Source organism: Punica granatum, chromosome 2, assembly GCF_007655135.1.
Source record: "Punica granatum isolate Tunisia-2019 chromosome 2, ASM765513v2, whole genome shotgun sequence".
Classification (NCBI taxonomy): Eukaryota; Viridiplantae; Streptophyta; class Magnoliopsida; order Myrtales; family Lythraceae; genus Punica; species Punica granatum.
Window position 1 is genome coordinate 37,940,754 of NC_045128.1, and position 27,986 is coordinate 37,968,739.

Here is a 27,986-nt window from a genome sequence, read left to right on the forward strand (position 1 = left end):
CCTTGGTAGGGGCTATCCAAGTGACTTGGTGAGGTGCACCAGCCGGTGTCCAACACTCACAGGCGTGGTCCAGCGCTCCAGAGCCGGGGCTACCCAAGTGACTTGGTGAGGCTTCAGCCAACTTCCATTGTACCCACTCCCATATTGGGATCGACTTAGGTTGCCCCCATGCATCGGATGGGCTAACATTGAGCTTATGCTGGCTGTACTGGCCTAACGAAGTTAGTAGGATGGTCAGCGCAACCAAAAGTGAACTGGTGCATGTCGTGAACCCTGACCCAACACTCATGTCATCAACCGATCACTCGTAATTTCATTGCCCACTTGCATCCATAATCCAGTATATATGGACATAATTCAAATAGATTCGGGAATGGAACAGCCATAATGATACTCTAACGGCGGATAAATATAGAAAACTTGTCGAAACTGAACGGAATATTGAAAATCCTAAGTGTTTGTGGACCCGCCCTTCAAGTTAATGTCAAAATAGCTGTTTACTTAAATCTACGAAATGTTTACAACTCAATATCCCAATGGCATTATCCACATTGGCTACATATGGAAGTCCATTAGGACTTGAAATAGAGTACAGCTGTTACAGGAACAGTCGGTTGGTTTGCTTAAGTGCGGGTCCACCGTCAGGATTGCTGATGTGTCCACTGAAGGGTCTGCCTATTTGCCACATGGCAAGGTAGGACCACAAAAGAATTATGACGCATTTCTTTTCTGATTTGGCGCCTAATAATAACATTTATTTCTTTTTTTTTGTTGGTAATAACATTTATTTCTACTACTGGTAAAAGCTTTATAAGTACCACCTCAACTCCTTCCTTATAATCATCCCTATCATAATTACATAGCCTCGATAGTCCTAGTCTCCTAGAGTCGCTCTTCCGTTATGGACAAGTTTGGAGACAATGATGCTTCCATGCTAGGTAATGATGCTCAGGGTTTCGTTGATTATGATTCCTTAGGTGACATCATTCACGACTACAAGGACATTCTGCTCAACAACCCACAGCCTGTCCAACACGGCTTGGAAGGGATCGACGGTTTCAATGATCATCGTGCCGTTGATCGATCGGATCATGTGGCGGCATATCCAGGTCCACAGGGGGGGCCGATTAATATGCAAGTGAGGTCCACACAGGACTATCTCCAGCCTATGCTTCCTCCAATCCCACAACAGGTAACTAGTAAAAGACATTTAAGACATGTCTTGACATTATGTTCTGTCCTCAATAACATTAAATACATTTGTTTTACTGACAGTTAATTAAAGTTTATCATATATAGGATTTCCAGCACATTTTCTTGTTGTGGTTGGAGCTTCTTATGGGAAAAAAATCAATAATTGTCATAATTCCTTCAAATATGGTTTTACATGGAAACTTAATTAGTTTAGCATTCAAATTTTGGAAACTAAAATTAATAATCAGCTGTTATAGATGGAAAGATAGTAATGATTGAAATGTTAAAAAAAGAATTGTTTATTTTATTAGTCAATTTTCTTTAAAAAATTCGTTGTACTAAACTCATAAGTCTTTTTGTAACTATAAAAAAAAATCTCTAAAAGAATGTCCTGGTTCTCTACATATATAGATGCCAGAATATGTTCTGGTATACGTAGCAACCAGATCCAGATGCAATAGCACCTCTGGCCACCGGTCCCGACCATATCTACATACACTTGTCGAAGGTTTTCTATTCGATATCACATACATGCTCAATCTATTAACTAAAACTAATCCTTCTCGAGTGTTGACTTAATAAGCTTTCTACTGATTAATTCCTGAAGTGTGTGTTAGTTTCAAGTATGTTTTACAAGCATGTTATCCGATATATTTGATATCGTCTTGCGTTAAATTGGCTTTTCGTCTTTGCAGTTTGACGACAAGCCGATTCCTGGCAGTGCTGCCGCTGCAAAGCGGATCAGAGCTTTGGAGCAGGCCATCAGCGAGATACGGACCCAAAAGAAGGCCCGGAGGGAGAGCGTATCCATCGGAACAGCCAATTTCTATAACTGTGGCCCGTCGAATACACCCATTGGTAATCCTCAGACGCTGCCGTCTGGATACCAATATCAAGCACCCTCAGCCTACTCCAACATCCCAACATACCCTAATAACATGGCAGGTGGGAGTGGTGAAACCAGCAACCCAAACCCTCCTCCGGCACCCACCGCCAACCCAGTTCCTGATGTTATAAACATACAGACTTGGACGTCCTCAAAGATCTACCTGCACGTCGGTGAAGGCATGGCGTACATCGGGGTCTGCACTTTGCACAAGTCCGATCTCCTTCCTGCTATCTGCGCCACGCTCGAGAATCATAATATCATAATCCTGTCAGTGAAATCGTCCTCACATGGCAACTGGAGGACTTTCTTCATTAAAGTTCAGGTACGTATTATGATGGTCGACCAAACTCGCGCACGATGGCATTAATTCCCGATTGGGGAGTAAACTACTTGATTCTTTAAAACTCTAAAGACGAGGAAATCTTGCTGCGTGAAGTTTATACATATATATAATTATTCTTCTTTTTGTTATTCGTTTATATGACTTTACTGATCCAGGCGACAAAAATATCGTAATCTTGCAGACGACTGGCCCGACACCAGAGCAGATACTGAACGGAGTTACGGCAGCGCAGCTGTACAAAGAAGCTGCTGATGAGATCGCATTGATCGTCTGATATTGACGATCATCAATCTTCTATATACTGAGAATTTTCTTGTATATCTATCCCTGTTAGTATTATAGAGGAAACATTAGTAGCTGTCAGAAGCTTGATTAGCATCGGATAATGTTATATGTTGTATCATTATGTTTTCCTATATGTATGCTAATATATATCCTTTATATTTAAATCAGTCTCCAGATTCATAATCTTACAATGTGCTGAGAAAATCAATCCTCTCTCAATACATGCTTTACGTGGTTAGGCTTGACATACACGTTGACAATAGCGAAATATATATATAAAGTATGAACATAATTTTCACACCGCCACATTATTAGAAATAAAAAACGGAACTCCCTCACGTAGCCACATCATTGATTTACATTAAGGAAATTATTAAATTTTTATAAAGGAAGGAAATTACTTATATTAAGGAAATTTTTACATTCTTATTAAGGAAATTTAATTAATTAATAATGTAGTAAATATATAAATTTTATATATAAGGCACAACGAAATGCATATAAGGGTTTAAAATATGACATAAGGTGTACATAATATATACAATTGAACAAAATATTGAATAGAATATATAGATTATTATATATATACATCTCTTAATATTTAGATTATAATAGAATATATCTCAATAACAGCATTACAATAATTTGCATTGCTATATATATATACATATATATATATATGATAATATAAGAGATATAATTGCCGCATCAAAAAATATATAGATGGCATATATATATATATACCGCTTCAATTAAATATATCTAGATTATAATGGTTAGTATATATAGATTAAATATATTAAATATATAATTGTCATTTTCTGACAATTCAACCTCTGTGTGTATATATAGTCATCTACCTCGCCGAGTATCGGTTTAAGAGAATAATATTCTATATATATTTCCAAATCTCTTTTCTACTTTCTTCTCCAAATTGTTCTTTTTCATGGTTGAATTATGATTCATAGATAGAATTATTTAATGAAAATTTCAAACTAATTGCTTTGATATTTTGTTTATTTTAATAATCTTCTCCAAAATTTTCTCTTTTTTTATATTAAACTTTGATAATGAACTTTATTCGAGATTGACTATTTCGATATTGTTCGTTTTGACAGGATCTCTATTTGAGTTGCATTATAGATGTCAATTTGTAATGGTAAGACTTTTCTGATTTATATATCTTGAATTTTTCTTTTTTATTCTTATTTTATAATCTAAAAGATATATTTTCTCCATTAACTTTCAGTAGTTTTATTTATTTATTTTTATCTTTGATTGAATTTTAATTTGTAGAATTAATTTTTTAAATTAATTTCTTTTTCAAACTAATTTTTTTGATATTGATTATTTTAATAAAATATTTATTCGAATTTTAATTAATAATACAAATAAGTTTTGATATTTTAAAAATTCTATCATTAAATTCCTTAGTAATCATCCACAAAGCACATGTTTTCATCTAGTTAATTCGAAATGCTTGGACCTTCTCATTAATAACATTTCCGAACTCAAGCCTTGATCTCGATCATGCGCTAGACTAAATCAGCGATTGTGAGTAATCTATATATATATATATAACTAAAATTTACTTGGGTGCATAATAAATGAGATTGGGTGAACAATAAATGCTTAGAGAAAAATTTAAAAAAATGAAAAAAGATAATAATTAAATATTTTTAAAAAATGCAATTAATGTATTTAAATTTCCAGCTCACTACGTAATAGTTATAATAAAATTAAATGAATATGGAAAAAATTTAAAAACAAAGATAATAATTAAAAGTATTAATAAATACAATTAAATGTACATAAATCTCTTAATAAATACAATTAAGAGAAAATTTTGTGGTAATATTTTATTTATATATAATTGATAAATGTATATAAATAATTATTTTATCCCGATATTATAAAAATTGAGCCTAGCTTATAAAAATTTGGTACTCTTTTTGAAAATTAATGAAGCATATATATAATTTATCATAAAAACTATACATATATATGTACGAGTATATTGAAAAGTAAAATTTTGAAAATATCGAAAAAGAAAATTAATGAACAAAGATAATAGTTAAATATTTTTAATAAATGCGATTAAGATACCTGAATCTTTGGCTCACTATAGAATAATTAAAAGAAAATTAAAAGAATATTGAAAAAAATTGAAAAACAAAGATAATAATTAAAGTATTTAATAAGTGCAATTAAATGTACATAAATCTCTTACTAAATACAATTAAGAGAAAATATTTGTTGTAATATTTTAATTATATATAAGTGATAAATGTATATAAACAGTTAACTTAACGCGACATTATAAAAATTGTGCTAGCTTAGAAAAATCGATATAAATTTTTATATATTCTTACGAAAATTAGTGAAGCACATATAAAATTTTATCATAAAAACTAAACACACACACACACACACACTCACATATATATATATATATGAGCATATTGAAAAGTAAAATTAAAAAATATGAGCAAAGAAAATTTAAAAACAAAGATAATAATTAAATATTTTTAATAAATGCAATTAGTGTATCTAAATTTCTGGCTCGCTATATAATAATTATAAGAAAATTAAAAGAATATGAAAAAAATTTTAAAAAAAATATAATAATTAAAAGTATTTAATATATGCAATTAAATGTACATAAATCTCTTACTAAATACAATCGAGAGAAAATTTTTGTTGTAATTTTTCAAATATATATAAGTGATAAATGTATATAAACAGTTAACTTAACGCAACATTATAAAAACTGAACCTAGTTTATAGAACTTAATTTTAAAATTTTGATATTCTAACAAAAATTAATGAAGCATATATATAATTTATCATAAAAACTAAATATGTAATATGTAAAAGTATATTGAAAAGTAAAATTTAATGTATTAAAAATAAGAATCATGAATCATAGAAATTATCTTTTAATAATTCTAAAATAATAAGAAATATATTAAAAGCATATCTAAACAATAGAGTTAATATACATATACAAAAAATATATATAATGTCTCGTTATATATAGAACAATAATAATCCTTACCCACGAAAGAAGGTTATGTAAATTGAAAATACGATATTATATAGCATAATAAAATATTTATCCAGAAGGAAGATTCCATAAATTTGAAAAGTAATATAAAAGAATAAAAACATATAAAGTAAAGTAAATATATATATATATATAAAACACAAACTAGCATTGTGAAAGAAATTAAATAAATTCACAAGATATAATAAGAATGTTGATTATAAAATTATAATTGCATCATTCAAAAGAATTCATGCAACTCTATTGAAAATTATCTTTGAAAATTTATTATTGAAAACTTTTAATTTTAATAATAATAATAATAATATAATAATAATAATAATAATTAATATCTTAAACTGTGACAATTATTATTTTTAAAAAATATAAATATATGAATATGAACTCGTCCAACGCACGGGATTGAAGACTAGTATACAATACGAGATGAACCATGAGACCACCAAGGCCCCAAAAACTCCTAATTGTTGGGTTGGGTGCACTGAGTTAGATAAGGATCATGGCCATGCCCGAGCGGTCCCAATTCTAATCTGGGCCTGACCAAACCCAGCCCAGCATGCCCAATTTCTTGACCAACAAGTTCAAGTGCAGGCCTCCTTGTCGAGCACCCGAGTTCGACCATGAACAAGCCACAAGCCCATGGAAACATAAGTTCCAGTATGTGCTGTTGCATGACCCCGCAGGGACTGGCCATATTGACTGTAATAGAGAAAATATGATGTCCAATATGATACGTGTTATACTGCACATTAGGAAGTAGATCCAACCCATCCGTTGGATGAATATGTATTTCAATTGAATGCTGTGGAATTAGTGGAATAGAAGAAGAAAGAATTTGATGTTTTCCTCCATTTGTTTTCCGTATGAAGAACTACAAAAGAATCAACAGAACTGTAATAACCATAAGCAAATGAGCTTTTCCATGTCGGTCACCACTGATGCCGAAAGCAGGACAGGGAGAGCTGCTGGTCTCGCGCGCAGCTGGTGAAGGGGTTGTCCCACCAGCCTTTGGCAACTCACACACTCCATGGGTCATATTTTCCTGCCTCACACACATGAAATGTATATCAGATTTTGTATCACAACTAGCAGCAGATCCCGTTTAAAAAAAAAAAAAAACTACTACACTGCAATTCCTGGTGACCGACGGACTGGGTATCGATTTGGTTGAGGTGTGACATGATAAATATGATGAATCCAGTGAAATGCAACACTCAATTCTTAAGCTATGGACAGTAACTCATTCATAGTGCCAAACGTAATTTCCATTTCTGGGATTTGTATCTTTTATAATGTGGAACACTTTCCACGTTGAAAGAAGAGCTCCCCAAATAGACTAGCAGTGCAACACATGAACCGGTAACTACTAGGGAAATTAAATTTTACAGGACTGACCTTGCAATACTTAATACTTTCGCACCCGCAGATTAGCTGACCATTTGCCATGTCTGTTGCTTGAGGAGCTCCTCCTCCATCGCTTCTCTGAACCACCCACAAGAAAACTTCGCAGTTATTTTGGCTCATCCTAAATGGAAATTAACCGCTCATGTCGTTTATCAGCAACGTAATGAAAGTCTAAGCATATGTTAGCTCGAAATATTTCATTGGTCATTGAGTAGCGAGACTAAAGAGAATTACCTTGTAAAAATCAACAGCAATGAAGTTGGGCCATCTTTTTCCTGCTGCTGCGTAACATGTTTTAGCCATGCTCATCAATGGGGCTGAATTGTATTTGCAAGCTTGGGTCAGGTCAGGCCGGTCAGGGAAGTAGTTCATGAGGACCAGAGACCTTGTTGTGGCATTCATGGGAGGGGATTCCCCACGGTTCGGGCACAGGCCTGCTTGCATCCCACCATCCCCATCTGCCAATTCCATTAAGAGCAAATATCAGCCTTGGCCAGGATTTACTACGTGCATTCAACTGCTTGCTTTCGGTCAAGTAGCAATTACAGAAAATAGTACTCTAATACACACCGAAAACTATATGATTGAGCGAGTCTAAAAAATGCTTCTTAGACTTCCGTGCTAAAATTTATCTATTGCTGTGGTGCATGACAAATGATTCAGGCAATGCTGTCACGAAGTACTCTGGGTGTTCATGCAATTTGTCTACAGGAGAAGAGTGAGAGAGAGAGAAGAAAAATTAACACTGACATTGATTTTCTACCATGTATCTCCACTGGTAGGCTATTCCTTCAGCAGCCTCCTTGGCAGACTTTGATGTGAAAACAAGGAGCCGCTGATTCTTTTGGATCATATCATCAACAGTGGGCCAATTCCCACCGTTTTTGGGCATACGTGAGACGGGAAACCAAAATTTCCGCAGCCCAGCAGCATCAAACACCTTTGTCAATCCCTTGGGAGAGGTAACATAATCTTCAATTATGATGGTGACTATCTCTGATGGGTTCGCTTCCAGAAACGCTTGAACTTCCTTGAGAACGTTAATGGCTGGTTGCTGTTGGACAATCAAATTGTAAAAATACCAACAAATGCATCTCAGAGATTTTTATCACTTGAGATCCCACTTTATACATGGAAAACTTCATGCCATCAAAAGGCAAACAAACAAATAGAAATGAAAATAAACCATTTGATTTCAACTTACAAAAGCCGTATAATTATAGCAACGACCACCGAAGGAGTGACACAACCAAATGCCATTCTCGTAGTCGTACATATCAAGCATTAGCCCCCTGACACCATTCTGCAAGAGAAAATAATATTGGATAAACTTCAAATAGCCGATAGACATTAATTATTCATCTGTTTAAGCCAATGTATAACTAATGGAGCTTATTATCATGATAAATCAGGTGTTTTATGAGTTCGCAAATAGGGATTCCAGCAATCACTAAAAGAAAGACACCCCGACATTATCAGAGTCAAAATCTTGCAGGGAAATTCCAAGCAAATAGCAGTCACAAGTTAAGTCCTTTGTTATAGCTTTTGAGGCTGAGGATGATAAACATCTTTGTCAACTAATGTAAATCTCATTAACTATGACTGCAAAAGATAGAAAAATGCGAAAAGACATCCATCAGATTAGATCATCGTTCTCAACATTAATCGAACATTATCACAGGGCTCAAATAGTTGGCTTCTGATCAAGTATTTTTGTGGTTTACCTGTCTCCCAGCTATAACAATGTAGAAGGTAGACCTAAACTAAGAAAAGCCAATATCCTAAAGCAACCTAAGAAGATGCTTTCCATGTGGGTATATGTTAAGAGACTTGTGTTGACCCAAAAGCAATTAAAAAACATTGAAAAGCTCATGAAGTGTTAAGTGTTTTATGTGCAATTTCGGGACGATGATATATAGAGATATAGGGTCCCATAATTGCATGATATGTGCAATGGGAGGATACAGGTATATGGAATTCATTATCTCCTTACTTAAAGCACAAATATACCAAGTGAATCTCATTGTAAACCTAGCGAATCTAACCGTTAATCCATATAAATCAAAGTATAGTCGGTTTCCTTAAGAGTTTTTCTACAGTGATTTCTCCATTTCAAGGAAAACCAAAAGTCATCTTTGAAGAATATTTGCGTTTAGTTTCAAAGTTAAAAGTAACTTTGATTTTTATTATGGAAAAAGACAAATGATTGTGCAGTGTATTGAGTTAAAGTTAAAATTTTTTACTTGGGAAATGTGTATTTTTGTTGTGTAGTGTGTTGAGTTAAAGTAAAAGTTAAAATTTTTGTGATTTTAACTGCGAAACCAAATGAAGCATTAAACTTCTGCGATTACATTTCCAAGATAACCGTCAAGAAATACCCATCAAATATAAGAAATATTCTATTTTCATGTTAAAGTTGCAACTTCACCTTATTTATGCTTGCATAAATGTAAAAGAATGTTTAGTCAAAATTATATTTCTCTTTTTTTTTTTTTGGGTAAGCCTTTGATTCAAAGTTCAAGACATCAAAAGCTTAAAGTAAAAGAAAACTTGAGAAAATCCCAAAGAACGAACCTTTAGGAAAGAATAGATGTGCAGGAGTACTAGAGCAGAAGAAAGAGCAACCAACAACTTTGGAAGAAGGCTTGAACCGATGTGTTTTAAATTGCAACATTTCATACCGCTTACATTTCCATTAAGAATGCAAATATCAACTAATCTTCTTTTTGCCAATTAAAAATGAACAAAGCAATTGTCCAAGGTTGAAAACATGAAATGCGTGCAATATTTAAAGCACAACTACAAGTTGAATATAGTGCATCCTGAAAAAAAAAAACGATTCCTTAGCACTCAATTTTTTGGTCAAAATAATGGTTCTTTGACAACCTGGAATAATCATTATTTATGACAAAACTGCCTAATGGTTTTAGGTATTAATTGAATAGGAGCCAAAACTAAAGTAGACAATACCAAAGTCAATTATGAAAATGTCGTTTTTTTTTCTGATTAAGAAACAGGAACAAAGCATAACTAAACCTTAGTTAAATCCAAGTGGTGTAGAAATACTACAAGGTGACCTCCCCATACCACATGATCCATAGGTCCCACATACCATTTCCCACTTGAAAACATATTGTAAGCAGAGGATATTTCCAAATTCCAACATACCCACATGAAAACTCCCACTGAAAGCACCACTTTTCTTGCAGCTTTACCTTTTACATAATGCAAGAGAGAACTTGAGGCATCAAACTCGTCCATAAGAAAACAACTAGCACATTGATTACCTTCATCGCAAAAACTACATCAACTGTGACATAATAGCCAGGTAGCACATTGATTACCTTTTCCCACAAAATTGACTGAACTTCAAAATGATGATACATTACTACAATGAATTCTCGAATGCTTTGCCTCTTTTTTGCTGATCAATACATGAAAAATCTGTCGCATGCCCAACCAATCTTTTAAAGTACGTCCAGTCAGCCTAGAATAAATTGAACTAGGGGAGCATCGTCCCACCAAATCTGAATTCTCTATGTCCAATTGTCTTCCTTGTTTTACCATGAGCAAAGCAGAAATTTAACGCGAAGTAAGCTTAGTAAGCAGAATGAGAGACAACAAAATTGAACTCACATTGAGCTGATCAGTGACGGAGTCTTGCTGGTTCCTCGGAGATAGAATGATTGCCCCGGTGGCTGATTTCACTTCCGTCAGTGAATACGAGTTGTGAGTCATGAGCCACGAGTAACGATTGAAGGGCAAACCCTTGACCTACAATATCATCATCACACATTTTAAAGAAAATCATAAAGCAGCGGTGGAAAAACAGAACAACCATTCTAGCAGAATCGGCTAAATATTGGGTTTGCTGAGGTGGAGATATTACTCCATGTTCTTTTTTTTTTTTTTTCCATCCTTTGGATCATAAATACAGAATCCTTCTTTGTTCTTAAATCTGCCTATTGCGGAAAATCATTTATAGCTTCTGAGGAATCTGAACACCAGACATTATGTCCTTCAAAATGGGAAGTTCGTGAGAGAAAGGGTTAACTGTTAGGTATTTGGAAGCTAAAAGTTCACGAGAACTAGCCTAGATTTCGTATTTGCGACATGCAAGGTGCAGAACCCAAAAATCAGAAGCACAATTCAATGAGCCAATTCAGAAGAGCGGACTGATGGCCGAAGTATTCATCGGAAAGTTTCCTTTTTTTCAATCATATTCAACATAATAGGAGAATTTTCACAAGAGGAACACATTGATTGAGCTACTCGGTTGCACATATCAACCAAAAATTGACCCTTGAGTTACAGAGAAAAGCTCTATCCCAGCAATGTACTGCAGCAAAAGGGGGAAAAGAAACGATTTTGATGGGAAAATGCGACGGCATTGCTTGTATCATCCAAAGGGAACGAGTAAAATGAGAAAAACAGAGCATGAACGATGCAGAATGTGGCCGAGGGCGGACCTGAGAAATGGGGTTGAGGGGCTGAATTCGAGTGCAGCGAGGCCGCACATTCCCATTGGCCATGCAGGTCTCGCAGTGCAGCCCCGCCCCGCAGTTGCTGTTCGACACGCATGTCTGCCCTTCCTGTACATTTCCCGACAACACCCAACAACATCATCATTATTCTAAAGCACAAAAAAAAAAAAAAAAAAAACTAAAACAAGACATCAACTCAACGAGCTTGTTGGCCTGTGCGAGATGTCGTTATAGGAAGAAGAGCTGGAATGATCAAAACAAGGTGGTGAAGAGACAGAGGCAGGAGGAAGAAGAGACCTTGAGAGCAGAGGAGGAGCTGAAGAGAGCAGAGGCAGTCAGGGTAAGAAGAAGAAGGAGCTTCCAAGTGGAAATCACGGCTCTCTGCAGGCAAATAGAGAATATCAGAATAACTCAAAGCAGCCATATAGAGAGAGAGAGAAGGAAGGAGGGAGGGAGGAGGAGAGATGCCATGCCTCCATTGGAGAAGGTTAATGGTGGTGGTGGTGTTGGTTAAGCGGTGGTTAGCTGCATTGCATCTTTGAAGGCGATAAGAGCTCTCTCTCTCTCTCTCTCTCTCTCTCTCTCTCTCTTTACGAGCTTTCCAATACTTTTCTTTCCTTATAATAAAATTATTTTACTAGTGTCGATTGGTTTGTTCTCCATAAATAAGATTTCAGATTAGTGTGTTCTGAAAACGAACAAAATTCACATTGCGAGAACTTTATTTCTTAATGGTCGAATCGGCTTAAACTAAATTAGTCGGATCCTATGAATATTCGAATACTATAGTGCACATAAAAGAAAATCTTTTTGCTTTTTTTTAGTTTCAATGATATTTAAACATAACAAAACTTCTAATGCGCAAAATTATAACGAATTATTGATAATTACGTCTTCGTGCATTTCTTATAGATTTTTTGTTGTTGTCTGCGCTCGGGAGCACTTACTCAAAGATTTTTTTTTTGGGGTAATAAAATATTTTTATCCAAAGAGTTATATCTTCGTCAAATCTGCCAGTGTACCTTGGGAAGACTTGATTTCATTTTTTTTTCCGATAAACATCATATTTTATCGCAGCAGTCGTTAAAACTACAATACAAGTATTATGTGTAAAGTTGTTGAATTTTGTTCGAATATTTTGTTAATTTTCCGGTAATTGTGGGATAAGGTGGTTAATTGATTTTTAGGAGACGATGATTGGGGTGGGAGGGGGTGGGGAAACAAAGACAGAAGTGGGACGGCACTGGCGTGTTTTCTTGCCCAACATTCGCATATGAATTATGTCAAAGACCGTTCGTTAGAAATTTTTCCGGCACGATAATACTATCACGAAAATTAAACATGAAATCTCGTAGTAATAATAAGAGCATGCACCATTGCATCGTATAGATATACTCTATTTCTGCGTATGGCAGGCATTTTTTGTCTTTCTTCCTCTGTCGGAGAAATTAAATCCAAATTTTCCTATAAGGCAAGGCATGCGTATAAGTTTTCCATTTCGTGAGCTCTTCATTGAGCGTGCAAACAGTGCACGCAATAGAACATGTCGAGCAGCCTTCCAAGAATTGCATAGCAACTCGTAGGTAAGCTCCTTAAGGACAGCAATGATTCCCCTCCCTCACACAACCGAACACAAAAGCAAACATTATCCAGCCAAAAATAGAGATGAAAAAAAAAGACGGAACACAAGCACGGTATTGCTTGAAGTTGGCACGAGCGAGACAGGCGTTTGGAATCACTGGGGCCTCTGGTTCAATTATCTCCCAACGGTACAGCAAAAACAGAGCGTCGGCGCTCATACTTCAGCGGTAGCTGATGATGCAGCAAATGAGTGTATTACGGACTATGGTAAACTTGAAACAGCAACAAATGAAGGCCATCGAACTGATTCCTTAAATTGGAGAAGAAGATGATATCATTTAAGATGACAGGCTTGAGCTTGTTTGTTCTACATGGAATTGTTTGTCGTGCCAAAAACAAGAAAACAAACGCCAAATCCATGTACCCGGATGCACTTCTAGCCCAAAAAACTCGGTGCTCCAAAGCTCAAAGCAATCACCTATTTATGCGACTTTTGCAGAGCCTATTCCATGCCGGAAGCAGCCTGCCACTGTACAATGGGGACCTCATGACAGGATCGTGCATGTACCACAGATCCAGCAGCGGCTTCAGCACAGAGCTTACAAAGCCGGGCAGAATGACAAGCATGCTTCGACGCACAGATCTGTGTATAACTTAAAAAGCGTCATGGATTACATGAGCACGGGGAGACCCTAAGTTCCTCTTCTTACCCACAGATAGCAGATATAAACTTCCTCTTGCTCACGGGATCCTCATGCAAGTTCACAACATCTCTCATCTTCTTGAACAGCTCCTCGAGCCCCTCCACTCTAAGCTTGCGGTAATCCAACGGCCTCTTGTACCGCTGCTCGTAAACCGTCTCAAAGCAGCCCAAGAAGATCCTACAGGAGTAGCTCACAAGAATTTCCTGCAGCTCGTACTTGAACTCCTGGAGGCTCTGATCCTCGCTCTTATTCCTTTGTTCCTCCATCAGCACCCGATCCTCATCTGAGAACTCCTCTGAGGACCCAGAACAACCTGTTATGACATCTCCACTCTCTTCTGGAAACCCTCTAACTTTCTTGCCCTTTCCTGCTGAAGCTGATGGGGGCTCGCTTCGGTTTGGGCCCGCTTTCCAGTTCCGGAGGTAGACGAACTTTCTATGGCCTTTACCATCTACAGCAATAGCATCACTCATCTTCCTGAAGAGATTGACAAGCTTCACTGCTCCATACTCTGATACGTAGAGTGGCCGCCCAAAGCTCTTCAGGTACTCAGATGGAATTCGGGTCAGGGGCAGGCACCCACCTGCGAGCTCAAGGAGCTTCACCAATTGCCCCTTGAGACCATTTAGGTCTCCGGGCTGGACCCATGCAGTCGGATTATTTTGATCCAATGCAGAGGGAACTCCCCCATTCACTTCATTGAACCCAGATTCTGATCTTGCCATTGCGGGATAAGAGGACATAGAGATTGCTCCAGTGTTGTATTCAGTCAAGGAATGAGCGATTATAGAATAATCTCTCGAGTTGCAAAAGCTTCTTGAGATTCCTCGGTACACAATTGCCTCCTCCTCGTTCTGCCCACTCAGGGTCTCATTGATACAGCAACCTGCGAGATGCCCTGAAACATCGGCAGGCCAACCACCACGAGGAGGCATTAATGCCTTACTTGGAGGCAAGAACCCTTCCCCACGGGCCACGCTGGGCCAATCCCAGACGAACTTACCGGCATTGCAGAGAGCTGATGACACTCCAACACCAGAGGGAATGACAAGAATAATAGTGTACCCACGTTGGCCAAGGATGTGAAGCGCAGGGGCAAAGTCAACGTCCCCAGAAATCAACATTATTGATGAGGGTGGAGGGTTGTCCAGCGCAAACAGGAACATATCAACTAAAATGGCTTTATCCGCAGCATCCTTTCTCCCATTTGGGACGTCAACAAGCTTCACACCAGTTCTCTGGCAACCTTCCCTTAGTCGCCGCGGGAAGGCATTAAAGTCTCCAAAGGCAGAGAATGACATAACAGCTCCTTTTATCACAGGGTGGACTTGTAAGGCCATTCTGATGTTGCCTGCTACATCCTCAGGGCGGACATCACTTGGGACCGGACAGTTCTCGATGTCCCAGAGGATCGCAACAGGGCCATCCAAATCAATCTGGCTCATGGTTGGATTCGGGTTCATGTTAGAATCAACCGAGCATGTACCCCTCTGTTCAGAGGATTCCAAGGCAACTATTGATGTTGATGCACTGGGATTCGCCATCAATGCTTTTCTTTTGAAGGTTGGAGAGTCCTGCACAGTCAAATGAATAAATATTAACTAGAGTCCTGCACAGTCAAATGAATAAATATTAACTGGCACCCATAAATTTGCAACTACTAAAGCTAAATTCACATGAATGTCAAGGAGAACAACTATTCAGTTCTTGAATTATCCCAAGAATGCATATTAAATCATGAAAAAAAAAAAGCAGATAGTGATTATCGAGGAGTTGGCAAATACCAATGAGAAAGATCAAGACTTTGCAGCTCCTAGGCTTTTACTTGAGGACCTTAGATCCTTCCTGCAACTAATTCAAGCCAACTTCTACATATGCAGGGGGGACAATGAAAATGACATCTTAATTTCCAATCCTGCTCACAAATAAAAATTACCAATGAGAAATGTGACACTTGGTCTAAATAATATATCTTTAAGGCAAAGCAATGATGGAAAAACCTTTTCGAGTCTCCAACTTAGATAAGTCATCTAATTCTCCTAAGTCTTTTTTTACCCTTCAAGAGTGTATTAATTTCAAATAATCTAAAGCTATACACTCAAGGGCACAAATTAAGAGTTTCAACATCAACAAAGACGGCCAAAATTAGCAGAACATACTTGATGTAGAAGTACAGCTTAGGGATCAATAATCTGCGAAATTCTGCTATGTACCATAATAAATAAAAGACAAATTGGCACTGACCAAAGATTAAGATGCTCGGATGTAAATAGTATTTTCTATTTCTTTAGCCTTGGATGTTCAGACACCCATACATTACTCATATTCGCATCAGAGAAGGAGAGCACCGACAGAGGAATCCTAATACCAAAAATATAAACAAAAAATAAAGTTCGGCCTGAAGGGACTACAATTAAAGTAGACAACCCCTAGCTATATGAAATCCCACAAGGCCATGAACTAGGTAATCCCATTCTCTACCCCGTGTGGTTGGCCTCACCAAGGCTTCGCCAAACATGAGGATTGAATACAACCTCTTGATTTTTAAGATGGGAATCATACACATTTTTCCGCAATTGAAGGAGTTAAATATTAAATATCACCACACACATGGGTAATTTATCAAAATAGCATGGCACGTATCTAATGATTGAGAAGACGTTTACTGCCGCAGTAAATAAAGAGAGAGCATCACCGCAAGGATGAACCTCAACCTTAACATAATCGGAAAAATACTCTGACATCACAAATCTCCTTTTCCTTTATTTTAACCCGATATGAGCAAAGCATTTTCATATGATTTATCGGTCTTGACACCATCATGCCATGATAAACTGCGTAATCATTCTCAATTTAAGCATAGATTCTTTAATGCCAAGTGAAGCTTAAACATCTAATACCAAAGATAAACTTCACTTCGCAAACCTATATCGGACCAAAAAGGACAGTGACGAGACATAGGCACTTCGACAAGTTCATGACCGTTGAAGTATTTGAAGCATCACAACTGTACTGCACAGGAACTGATCTATAATCGATTACTAGGGCAACCCTTTGGGAACTAGGTTGCATTAAGGGTGCCCAAATGCACATTTCTTTTTTCGAATATTTTCCATTGTTTTCTCAATAACTAGATCCCCGCAACAAGAAGATACCACTTGTTGATAAATCCCAAGCACACGAATTCTCTATAAATAAGAAATAGATATTCTGGCAAAATCCCAGCTTTCAAACAAAACCCTTAAAGAAAAACCTAAAATCTTCAGCACAAGTGACGAAGCAAGTGGAATTAACAAGGGCCAGAGGCAAAACCTATCACCCATTTCAGCAACCCACCAAGCCAAGCCGACTTAAAACGAACAACCCCGCCCTCAATCCTCAGAGCTAAAGCACAAAGTAACCATTTTGACGGAAAACAAAACCGCTAGCAAAAACCACGATGCAACCACCCCCTTTTAAGCAAAAACAGAAAAAGAGGGGAGTACCTAATTGCGCAGACTTCCCCCGTTCAAACAAGCAAGCTCTCGACAACAGAAAAACAACCGACCCGGAACAAGAAGCGGGATGGAGACTCGATTTACAGCATGCCCACGAATCAAAAAGAGGAACTTGACTAGTCTTCGATCAGCCGGAACAGGAAAGTGAAACGGGAAAGAAAATCTGGGGCCGGGCGGGGATAGACGAGAGAGGAACCTTCGAGCAAAGGAAGCTCTAGAGGACGGATTAATGAATTAATTGGACGGTGATGTTCTGTGACTTTCGAAGAACACCAAGCAAGCAAACGAAGGCTCCTCAGCAGAGGAGAAAGAAAGAGAATACGCGTAGGAAGAGGCGGCCATACGGCCGGTGGGAAGGGCAAAACAGGGAAACTCGTAATTAATTCGGCACCATACCATGTTTTTCTTTTGACATAATTTCAGTTTTGCCCCCTCTAGTTTGAGATTAGTCTCATTTTACCCCTTCAGTTTAAGTTATTTGAAAGGGGTCCCTAAAAATTTGTGAAACCGACCCAATTTGCTCTGACAAAGTGGTAGGTGGTAAGTTGGCGGTCCTCCGCTGACAGTGCGCGGTGAGGAAGTTATAGGACTCGATACGATTAAGTCGCTCTCATCAGATGACTATCGACCACTCTCTGCTCACTGGTAATATTGTTTCTATCGCTTTATTATCATTGTTGATAAATAATATAATCGGCTCTATTCTTGTTATTGTGCTTTGTTGCCCATTTTTGTGTCTCCTCATGCATACTTTGTATTATATGTCTGTCCTGTTATTGTGTCGTATTTTGTAGCCGTGTTTCTATGTTTTAATGAATGATTGACTCTATTAAATTAAAAGAGAAAAAGAAAATGAGCGCAACCGGTCAAAAGGAAAAGAACTAAAAATTACAATCTGTGGAACGTCGAGGGCAAAAAGGGAGAAAAAGAAAATAAGAACAGTAAACACGCCCGGTGGGACTCGAACCCACAATCGTCTGATTAGAAGTCAGACGCCTTATCCATTAGGCCACGGGCGCTCGCAATGGTCCGAGTTACTATTCCATATGATACACTTTGATGGAATACTCCATTGCGTGCAAATTTTAATGGCAACAATCGTCACAAGTTAGAGAACTGGCCACGAAGTGGATGCTCTATTACGAGAGACAGTCTTCGGATCGAAGCAACTAAGAATGACCTTGTTCCTCTTGTCGCAAGAACCTTCACAGAATCGATGTAGCACCTTTCAGATGATCGTATGCGTATGGATCCCGAATAAAACAAATATCCCCAGCAGTGTAGTGTTCCTTGTATTCGCTGCGAGGCATGTTTACGGCAGCAGGGTGTTGCATAGAGGAGTTCTGTCATCGTATTGCGTTATCTTTCCTTATCCAAACAGACAGTTTTCGAACAATAAAAACACCATTGTCACCTGAACAAGTTTTACAGATACGATAACATGAATTGAGAATGAGGTGCCACAAAAGATGAGGTAAAGATGCATCAAAAAGAACGAACAGGAGGATCAGTGAACAGAGATTATTTTCGAACCAAGGTTAAAGCTGAGTCTAGACTACAAAGGACTCGCTGAAGCCGCCGGGATCGGATTATCCACACAACTGGAACATGAAACTTTCTGCAGACATTCTATACATCCCTTATCCTATTACTACTGCAAGTTTGATCAATCTACAGACAAAAGCTTATTGCAGCTCAAAATTTACAACCTCGTGCGGGTGATATTCACACGGCTACATCTAATACCTACCCTTCCCCTACAGCCTGCATATGTCGCACTCGAACATCCACGCTTGAACACGGGGATCCTACCAGGGGCCAGTCAGGGTCCTCCTCAAGCAAAGCCTCTTGTTCCCCCAGTTTCCATTAGTTGTCTGCAGGATCTGCTAGAAACAATTCAAAAGCCTCAATTTTTTGACAATTCTTGAGTCAACTATAAATTTGAGCACAACCAAGTCGAGCTCGTTGGAGAAAAGACCCTTAGTCTTGCATCTTAACAAGTCCAATTCAGTATATTATTCCCAGCAATAACAAAGCATTTCCCTTAAATAAATGGCAGCAACATGTATTTACCTGATTCTTTTGCATCTCCACGAATTCGTTCTGCAAAAGAGAAAATGAGAAGAAAGGCAAGCAATCAGAAAGGGCTCAGTGCTGAATTCCGAATGGATTGGTTCATTAATTTCAAATCATCAGAACACCTGTTTTTTCTGCAATTCCTCGTTGATTTCTTTGAGTTTGGCAACCTCTGCTTCCAGCTCCAGGGTATAGGCCTGAAAGAAATTGATGTGATCTTAAGGATATGAAGCGGCTTCCTTGAATATCACAATCTAAATGTCTAACAGCCAACTTTTTTTCAAAGAGCTCCTCCTCCTCACAGTGGATATGAATGACACGAGACCATATTCCAACCAATAGAAACGAGATTTTGAAAAACATTAGCCGGCTCCAAAATTAACATGCGAATACAATTTCAACACGAAGAGATGATTGTAAGGTACATACTCAAACTACAGATCCTTGAAATAACACAGACAAAGAAGTTACAGAAATGACCTATCTAGCTGCTGGTTCATGACGAGGGGTTGTACATAAGCAGTCATTTGCAAAGAAAATTCCACCTATCAGTCTATCAGTGCTTTGTAAACAATTCGTTACACCTAAGACAGCCGCATCGAACAAGATCGCAAGCCATACGACAGAAACCATGTATCACAAGTTGCTGAAAAATGGAAGTATGGAATATCCTATTAGCAGCATTTATGTATTATGGTACTGAGTTGACACTGGAATCAGAACAAAGCATGTTAGTATTAAACGTGAAGCGTTCAGGGGCAGCTTCTTACGTCACGTTTGGTATGAAATAGAAAGAGCGAGAAATTAAGTCACTGCCATATAAAATGAGGGCAGTTTCAAAAAAAAAAGTCCATTTTGAGCTGTTTTTCTTCTTGCACACCAAACATAGCATTAGTCGTTACCTGCTTGCGAGCCCTCGACCGAGCGGCAGACTCCCGATTCTTTATCATCCTTTTCTGTCTTCTCTCAACTACTTTCTCCAATGCACCATTTCGTTTCCTCCCACGGCCATAAGCATAAGGAACTGGTGAAACCGATGAATCCGCAGTGTTCTTAGAAACAGCAGGCGATAACTGGCTCGTAGCAGGAGATCTCATCCCTATTGGAACTGCAACACTGAGTCCCCCATTTGTAATTCCACTGACTTGAATGACAGAATTGCCGGCGGGCGGCTCAATAATTCCCATCACGCCCTTCGTTACTTGTGCGCTCACCAATTGAGAGGTGTTTGGTAGATTGATTGAAGAAGCAAAAGCCACTGTTGCCGGTTTAGGGAAGAGCGGGTGCTGCTGAGATTGAGAAGATCGGATCCCTGGAACATTTAATGCTACATTCGGAATGTGTGTAGTGCCCACAAGACCATTTTTCTGAGTCTGCTGTTGAAACTCAAGAGCTAGACCGGCATTATTGTTATTAATGTTATTGCTAATCCGTGACAGGTCGCCATAGAAACCTCCATCACCAAGCCTCCCAATCTGTTGTGTTTGCATCTCTTCTCTCACAACTCCAGCCCTCAATAAGAACTCCTCCAATGTCATTTCGCCCAAAGTCTTCTGCCTCTGAGGCAAATTCGATACAGGTTCCCCTTTAATCCCATCTCCTGGTCCCTCACTCCCATGGAACAAATCCTTCCACACTTCATCGACTGTCTTCTGACTAAGAGTTCGGGGCAGAGTAAGCGATCCCTGCCTTTGCAGATTCCCGGGCCCACTGCTCCCTCCTTCACCTGCTCCTCCTGCATTGGAGGTCATTGCCTGAGTTTCCTCAGCATTCCATATGCTCTTCAAGAGCTCATCCATGTTCATCGACCCAAAATCCTTCCCTAGTCCACCCCATGTGTTTTGGAACTCATCAAAAGTTAGGGAATAAATCGAGGGCTGTCGAGTTAAAGGGATGTTTCCACTCAACCTGGCGGCACTTGCATCAGCCGATGGAGCATCAGAGAAGTTCCTGAAGTTCATGTCTGAACCCATACCTGCAAAATGGTGGAAGCAACAAGATCTTTTTATTCCCATTAAAGCGAAACAGATCAGACTAACTGTGCTCCGAAATCTTTACCTTCCGTTCTCTTACAGTCCTCGGTCCATAACTCAATTCAAAGAACAAGATAGATAAATGAACCGAAAAATTCACAAGCATCATCCACATTACTTGGCATCCACTATGTCCCCCTTTTGCAAACAAAAGATAAGTGCACAAATTGCCCGAGAATCTAATGGGAGAAAACAAATCCAAATTAAAATTTTCAGGTCAGCAAATGTCTATGAGAATCTGAGGCGGTACAGCGTACAAATTCCCAAAACCACTTAAAGCGTCCTCTGAACCCGTCCTGGGGGTTCCAGATCAAATTGGAATATCAATGTACTTTTAGAGCCTTGTTATGATTCCTCAAATCAAGGCCAGTCAATATGAACCGAAAAGACATCGACCGGACCCAATGCCAATGCTGATGGGACATCAAACTCATCATGGCTTTGGCTTATATGGCAGATCAAAACTGGATTGGTTTGTTGAAATTAATAATTTTCCAACAAGAAAAGAAACACCCAGAAAGATTACCACAAGATCAAGAAAAACTAAACATATATCAACCCAATATAATCTTTTCAACCCATTTCCCAAATCAAATAAAACCTCAAAAACCCTAAAGAATCTATGATACAGTAGATTTGACCCCAAAAAAATCATCAGGGAAATAGGAACAAATCACAAGAATGAGACATCAAAGATATTTCCAATCTCAGTCCTTCATCTAATCGCTTTTGCCGAATCAAACACCACCAATAAAATCCCAACAAAATTCATCACTTTCCGTCCAAAATAAAAAAAAAAACCGAGACAAACATTACACCAAAAAAAAATTAATTATTATTATTATTATAGACACAGAAAATTGTTTGCTCCTATAAGCTCGCAACCCTTTTTCCAAGACAAATAGCCCAGAAAGAAGGAAACCCAAATTAAACAAAAAAAAAATCGTATCAAAGAATCCATTTTCGCCGCTTACTACCGGGATCATATCAAACCAGATGAAACCCAGAGAGGAAAAAACCAAAAATTTACTGCCAATCAGCTCAAATTTTACGTGACTAGACTTGATTAGACATTACCTAGCACGAAAGGGAAAAAGGAAGAAAAAATAAATGGACTCTAAAATGGAAAAATGGCTTCGTAAAATGGCCAAAAAATAAAAACAAATGAATAACCACAGAGCACACAGAGAGAGAGACCGAGAGACGGAGAGGGAGACGAAGACAGAGGTAAAAGAAATTCCATTTTCTTCTCTCCTTTTTTTTTTATTTACCTTGAATTTATCGAAGAAATATATCGGAAATACTGACTGAAGAAGGCTGCGGAGAACTGTCGTTTCCAGCCCCCCCGAGAGCAGAAGGCCGCTTTTCCGGCTGGAGTCGACAAGTGTCTTGTGAAGTCCTTCCTACTGCCACGAGTCGCCGTTTTAAGGAGGTCGGGCACAGACCAGTATTTTTTCCCCACTTAATTAATCCATTTTTAAATTTATTTCTTTGGGGCGGAGCATCCTATTGCGTAACGTGGTCCAATGAGGTAGAGGACGAAATGGTGTTGATGTGACGTGCCGCCAATGAGGTTGCGCAATGTGGGCCGATCACGACCTTTGGTTGAGGGTTTCCGACAATCGGGATGGGATGGTCGTCTACTGGTCGAGAACAGTGGCGTGGCCTGCGGCGACTCTGATGCGGCCATAATTATGCTAGTTACACATATGCCCCGGGCTGTCGTCCCAGAGACCTGCGCGGTACCCACCGCGGCTTGTCGATCGGGGCGGGCCGAGACCTTTGAGTTGTGCGAGGGTCTGGAACGGCCTCGATATGTACCTTGACTTAAGGGCTATGACTTATTCGTATGTAGACATAAAACGTTCTTTTTAGCTTTTGTTTGGTTTTCGAGTTTGCTCAAAATCCAACTTAACTTGATTTTATTTAATGATTGTAAGTGTCGACAAATATATTAATAGGCAATAATATATATATATATATGTTTGTGTATATAAATGTGAAAGTAGATGAGAAATTTATTATTTAAAAATTACATATATAAATTGTTAGGAAAATTATTATAAATAAAAATAAATAAAATAATAATGATTACAATATTGAATTCGGAAAAGATCATAATTGAGTTAAGTAGAGTAAAATTTATTATTTTAAAATCAAATAAAACCTCATGTATCATTTATAATGCATGTAACTCTCGGGTCCTTTTTGCCTATTGGGTGGTGGGTGTCCATGCTTTCTATCTATCTTTCGGTACTCGGTGTTTGGTGTAGATAGCACTTTAGACTCGAAGTTCTTATCCTTGTCCCGCCGCTGTTAGGATAAGACCGGTTAGGTTACCTTCGAGTAAATTTTTATACAAGGGTCTCATAGGGGTTCCACTATTTTGGCGGAATTAGTGCATTTGTTCATATGAGAATGATGGTTCTCTCTCTCTCTCTTTTTAATATATCAATTGATGGGACATGACGTTGCCTATTGCGGTAGATTTATTTTTCTAAATGCAGGGAGTAATATATGGTACCCATGGTTGAATTTTCCTTCTTGATTTTGGTGTAAATTTCAGCCAATGTCATCGTTTGCATTTATATCTTTGTTGTGTACCCGTTCTCCTTTCCCAAAGAACAAATGTGATTAAACTACTATATATATAAAAGTGATCAACTACTTTCCTTGAAACTTGAAAAAAAAATATATAAAAGGGATTCTCAATCTATACATTATTAATAAACAGAATTTTACAAAAAAAAAATAGGGCGTAACATAACAGTATACACTTTCGTTTGGTAATTAAGAGATTTTAGATTCGATTCCCATAAGTCTCCTTATAACCGACTAAATAAATGAAATTTTCATATATTTTTTCAGTGGATAAAATATCCATATTTTAAGCGACCATTATCTAGGTGACCAACAAACTAGAACATTATTTTATTAGTGATGTATCGAAAGATTTGCTTTTATTACTTTCAGTTGATCCGGTGATTGGTAACTTAATATATTTATTTACAGTATAATTATTATGACAAGAAATGAGGTTCTGACGGATAATAGCATTCCCTCCAAAATACTCCAAAAGTAATATAATTGTAAAAATAGTAGTATTGCAAAAGATATCTTTCTCATCTCTAAAAAGTTTTACTAGTTGACACGAGCAGTTAATACCCATAATGAAACTTGTCTAATATGATGGGTAAAACTTTATATTTTGATCGAGGGAAAAAGTTTAATGGACCAAATTAGGAGAAAACTCCTTCGTGAGTCCATGCGTCGTGCATGAATAATCTATTTTTGACCCACTTTAGAGGAGGCTTACTGTAGTGCATCATAGAATCGCCCGATATAGCATCTTAGCTGATATATTGTCGACACAATCACCATTAACTAATCAGCCGATTTACTTCTCTATGTATCGTGCACAAAATCACCATTAACAAAATCAGACAAGAGGTTGTTGATTCTCTATGTCAGGGGCAAAATAAAAAATCGACATTTGTATTCAAATTGGAGACTCTGTCCGATCGATTGGAGATCCGAATCTCGCGAATCACAGGCTTATTATATTATCTATCTACTAACCGCTTACCTTTCAAGCGCTAAACAACTGCTTTACAGGTCAGATCGATTGATTTCTAGAATTATCGTCAAAGAGTCTGGATTAAAAAAATCAAAAGGTGACATGTAGAAATGGTATATGTGAAGGATGCTTGGGCAGGGCAGGGGCCAATCAGAATAAAGGGGCCTCCGACATTCTCGCATGCACGGTGGTGGTGGGGTCAGTCGTGCCACGTTGCGGCTAGTGATTGCTCAATTTGTGAAGGTTTCCTAAAACGGTATGGCGGCCCATCACATCCACTGTAATCCGAGGAGAAATTGCTGCTCGGGCTGTCATTGGCAGCACCACTATATGGTCAGTGGATCATATGCATCTTATCAAATTCTTTCCCTTTTCGATCTAAGAGATCTATGATATTGAGGACGGATTGGTGAAATACGGGCTTACACTTCAAATCTATCGGAGTATGATGAGAATTTGGATACAAATATTATTATCTTGCTCTGCTTGTATTCGTTCCTTTTGGGACATAAAAGAAGAATGAAGAACTTTTGCACGAAAAATGAGGTTTAACAGTTTATCGATATGAGATTTCTGCTTTCTTTTTAGTAGATGTGCATAAGAGACCATAGATGTGGATGGATTCGAGAACAAACCCATCAGTAATGTTTCTTGTAGACCAAAACCATTAATAATGATGTTGAAGTGGCAATCATTGTTTGTGAGGTAGTTAGGGAAATCTCCTCTTCGGGAATCAAGGAGTTGGAGAGGCCATGCAATAGAGAAATTAATGGTTGTTTGTCAATTGTTATGGGCAATGAGTACAACATGTCCAGAAGAGACAAAATAGATATTACGGGTTACTCAAAACATTCGCGATTCTGTGATATATTTCTTATTCTCATGTACATACATGCCATATACTAGAGATATTTTCCTTATAATTAGATGTAAATTTGGTTAGTCACATGGCGGATTCCCTTACTCGTTATTCTTGGGATTCTTGCCCTTTTCCTCTTATTTGTACACAGTATATGTAAACGAATCAGTCGATGAGTGAAGTATCGTTAATCCTCTCTTCGTGTTGTTCATGGTATCAAAGCGAATTATGCTTCTACACGACCGTGTGAGCCAACACCACGCCAAATCTCTCGCCAACTTCTAGTAGTCAAGCATCTCCTCTCAGGCCCAACTATGGCATTCATTATCAATTGTCGTCCCCCCTCCTCTCGTCTGAGCACGAAAGTCCAGTCCCAATTCGTAATCAGTTCTTAAGGCCGGGTTCTTCAGGTCCACGTGACATATGTAGGTGAAATGTCAAAACCACACGTTGCCACGTGAGAGTAGATGTTGAGAGTTAATCCCACACGGAAAAATAGAGTAGAAAAATATGAATTTATAAGATATTAGGTACCACAACCTAGCAACTCGAGTTTTTAGGTTGAAGATGAACGCGATCACTTATAGGCTCAGTGAGTATTATGATGGTTGATGCTTATATATTTTAATTTTTGTTATTGTTCAAATCTACAATTATAAAAAATAATAATTTAGTAATATTACTAAAAAAAGATTTGAAAGCTCTTTTCTACTAAATTGTGTAAATCTTCTATCATAATATATATTTTATTATATTTAATGAATTGTAATGTATCATAATCATATTAAGTCAAATGTTCTTCATTAATTCGCTAAATATGAAAAGTCACTCAATGTAAGAACTGCTTTGTCCTATATGGCGCAATATGAATAATGGTTTCGGCTTTTATAATTTATATAGATGAGGGAGAGCTCCAACCTCGAGAATGGGGACCGAAAGGAACGAAACTTGATGCAAATCTAGTCGCGAGTTCTCTAATAAGTCGGATATGGATTGCTTTCAAGTATTATAATTTATCGCTTGCAGCTTCCCAGCTTCGCTCGGCAGGTCTCTTTTATGAAGTTCTCCACCGTACAGTATGCACGTTGAGGAAGATTTTCTTGCCTACTTACAGATCCGGTTTTGGAAAACTCTGCAAGATAATCGGAATGACCTAATTGAAGGAACCGTAGAGTAATCGGTGCATGTTTATAAGACGGTCGACCTCCGAGGATAGATTGTAGAGAGATGGCTCCTACACATGCTCTTCCCATGCTCGCCAATGAAGAAACTCTACTGGACCGGATTCGGAGTTCAGTTGCACCATTGTCGGAATTTAATGTTTCCGGTTGAGAGACTATATTCCGGATAGATTGTGAATCCTTATGGAAGGTTGCTCTATGGCAATTCTGGATCCATTCCCTCTGATATGACATGGGTGTGGCTTGTGGAATCTAAAACTGGGCAGGTCTGCTAAGAAATAAAAAAGCCCATAGGTAATAAACTTCTCCTAGCCCAGCTCACTAGCAAGCACTATTCCCGTAATATGCACTAATGATTTAGGCCGCATTGGGTACGTAATCTAGAGAAGAATGCCACAAGATTATCTACTCTAATCTAAATCTATAAGTGATTGGCCGTATCGTATTCCACACACAAGTTTAAGTTAGTAAGTGGTCGTATCCAACTCTTTTATACATCCAATATCCAATAATATATCTTTATTATTCTGATGCAGTATCTCCTAGACTCCTTGATATGGATCATGTCATGAGATCAAACTTTGTGCCATGTTTTCTTTTCCCCCTGCTTTCATAGTACCATTTATGAACTCTTCAGTTGGCTCGGTATGGTCGCTAAAATTTAATGGGCCTGGACCAGAAGTCGGCCAGTCCTGATGACGATTGGGTTGAGCCGGGCTTTGACAAGCCCTTAACGAGAATTTTTGGTGGGAAGTTCCTAAATTTCAAATATATATATATATATATATATATATATTCCTTTGGAAGGTAAT

General features: G+C 38.0%; 4 protein-coding genes and 1 non-coding gene across 10 annotated transcripts; 1 reads left to right on the forward strand and 4 right to left on the reverse strand.

Moving 5' to 3' along the window:
- Positions 1-901: 901 nt before the first annotated feature.
- On the forward strand, positions 902-2,796 carry LOC116193965. The gene is made up of 4 exons (XM_031522702.1): positions 902-1,192; positions 1,634-1,702; positions 1,890-2,405; positions 2,608-2,796. Exons 1-4 carry the CDS (start codon positions 902-904, stop codon positions 2,698-2,700), a joined length of 969 nt encoding a protein of 322 aa, XP_031378562.1. The 3' UTR covers positions 2,701-2,796.
- A 3,698-nt stretch (positions 2,797-6,494) lies between these two features.
- LOC116195388 (PI-PLC X domain-containing protein At5g67130-like) lies at positions 6,495-12,279 on the reverse strand. Its single transcript, XM_031524550.1, has 9 exons — positions 12,140-12,279; positions 11,964-12,047; positions 11,652-11,774; positions 10,819-10,956; positions 8,387-8,485; positions 7,933-8,236; positions 7,417-7,640; positions 7,174-7,260; positions 6,495-6,820 (listed from the first exon to the last, which is right to left on the reverse strand). The coding sequence occupies exons 1-9, from the start codon at positions 12,143-12,145 to the stop codon at positions 6,650-6,652; spliced, it is 1,236 nt and encodes a 411-aa protein (XP_031380410.1). The 5' UTR covers positions 12,146-12,279; the 3' UTR covers positions 6,495-6,649.
- A 1,257-nt stretch (positions 12,280-13,536) lies between these two features.
- On the reverse strand, positions 13,537-17,811 carry LOC116195386. Of its 4 annotated transcripts, none has more exons than XM_031524549.1 (3): positions 17,645-17,811; positions 15,736-15,866; positions 13,537-15,525 (listed from the first exon to the last, which is right to left on the reverse strand). In XM_031524549.1, exon 3 carries the CDS (start codon positions 15,493-15,495, stop codon positions 13,954-13,956), a length of 1,542 nt encoding a protein of 513 aa, XP_031380409.1. In that variant the 5' UTR covers positions 15,496-15,525; positions 15,736-15,866; positions 17,645-17,811; the 3' UTR covers positions 13,537-13,953. The 4 variants fall into 4 exon arrangements, with proteins under 4 accessions (XP_031380409.1, XP_031380407.1, XP_031380406.1 ...); XM_031524547.1 differs by having other exon boundaries at positions 17,499-17,811; XM_031524546.1 differs by having other exon boundaries at positions 17,437-17,811.
- A 583-nt stretch (positions 17,812-18,394) lies between these two features.
- On the reverse strand, positions 18,395-18,467 carry TRNAR-UCU. The gene has a single exon. It is a non-coding gene; the product is annotated as a tRNA-Arg (tRNA).
- A 451-nt stretch (positions 18,468-18,918) lies between these two features.
- Positions 18,919-22,985, reverse strand: LOC116196437 (ABSCISIC ACID-INSENSITIVE 5-like protein 6). Of its 3 annotated transcripts, none has more exons than XM_031526155.1 (5): positions 22,829-22,985; positions 20,427-21,499; positions 19,650-19,721; positions 19,522-19,551; positions 18,919-19,334 (listed from the first exon to the last, which is right to left on the reverse strand). In XM_031526155.1, the coding sequence occupies exons 2-5, from the start codon at positions 21,495-21,497 to the stop codon at positions 19,257-19,259; spliced, it is 1,251 nt and encodes a 416-aa protein (XP_031382015.1). In that variant the 5' UTR covers positions 21,498-21,499; positions 22,829-22,985; the 3' UTR covers positions 18,919-19,256. The 3 variants fall into 3 exon arrangements, with proteins under 3 accessions (XP_031382015.1, XP_031382017.1, XP_031382016.1); XM_031526157.1 differs by having other exon boundaries at positions 18,919-19,331; positions 22,829-22,983; XM_031526156.1 differs by lacking the exon at positions 22,829-22,985 and adding an exon at positions 21,583-22,725.
- Positions 22,986-27,986: the final 5,001 nt, after the last annotated feature.

Bases quoted from the DNA above. Each gene is read 5' to 3' on its own strand.
- LOC116195386 (XM_031524549.1), bottom strand. From the start codon at position 15,495: ATGGCGAATCCCAGTGCATCAACATCAATAGTTGCCTTGGAATCCTCT.
- LOC116196437 (XM_031526155.1), bottom strand. From the start codon at position 21,497: ATGGGTTCAGACATGAACTTCAGGAACTTCTCTGATGCTCCATCGGCT. The intron at 19,722-20,426 runs GTAACGACTAAT...AATTTCTTTCAG, and splicing joins GGTCGAGGGCTCGCAAGCAG to GCCTATACCCTGGAGCTGGA. The intron at 19,335-19,521 runs GTAAATACATGT...AATTGTTTCTAG, and splicing joins TGGAGATGCAAAAGAATCAG to CAGATCCTGCAGACAACTAA.
- LOC116195388 (XM_031524550.1), bottom strand. The intron at 11,775-11,963 runs GTCTCTTCTTCC...GGAAATGTACAG, and splicing joins GCTCCTCCTCTGCTCTCAAG to GAAGGGCAGACATGCGTGTC. The intron at 10,957-11,651 runs GTCCGCCCTCGG...ATGATATTGTAG, and splicing joins CCCTCAACCCCATTTCTCAG to GTCAAGGGTTTGCCCTTCAA.
- LOC116193965 (XM_031522702.1), top strand. From the start codon at position 902: ATGGACAAGTTTGGAGACAATGATGCTTCCATGCTAGGTAATGATGCT. The intron at 1,703-1,889 runs GTTTTCTATTCG...TCGTCTTTGCAG, and splicing joins TCTACATACACTTGTCGAAG to TTTGACGACAAGCCGATTCC. The intron at 2,406-2,607 runs GTACGTATTATG...GTAATCTTGCAG, and splicing joins CTTTCTTCATTAAAGTTCAG to ACGACTGGCCCGACACCAGA.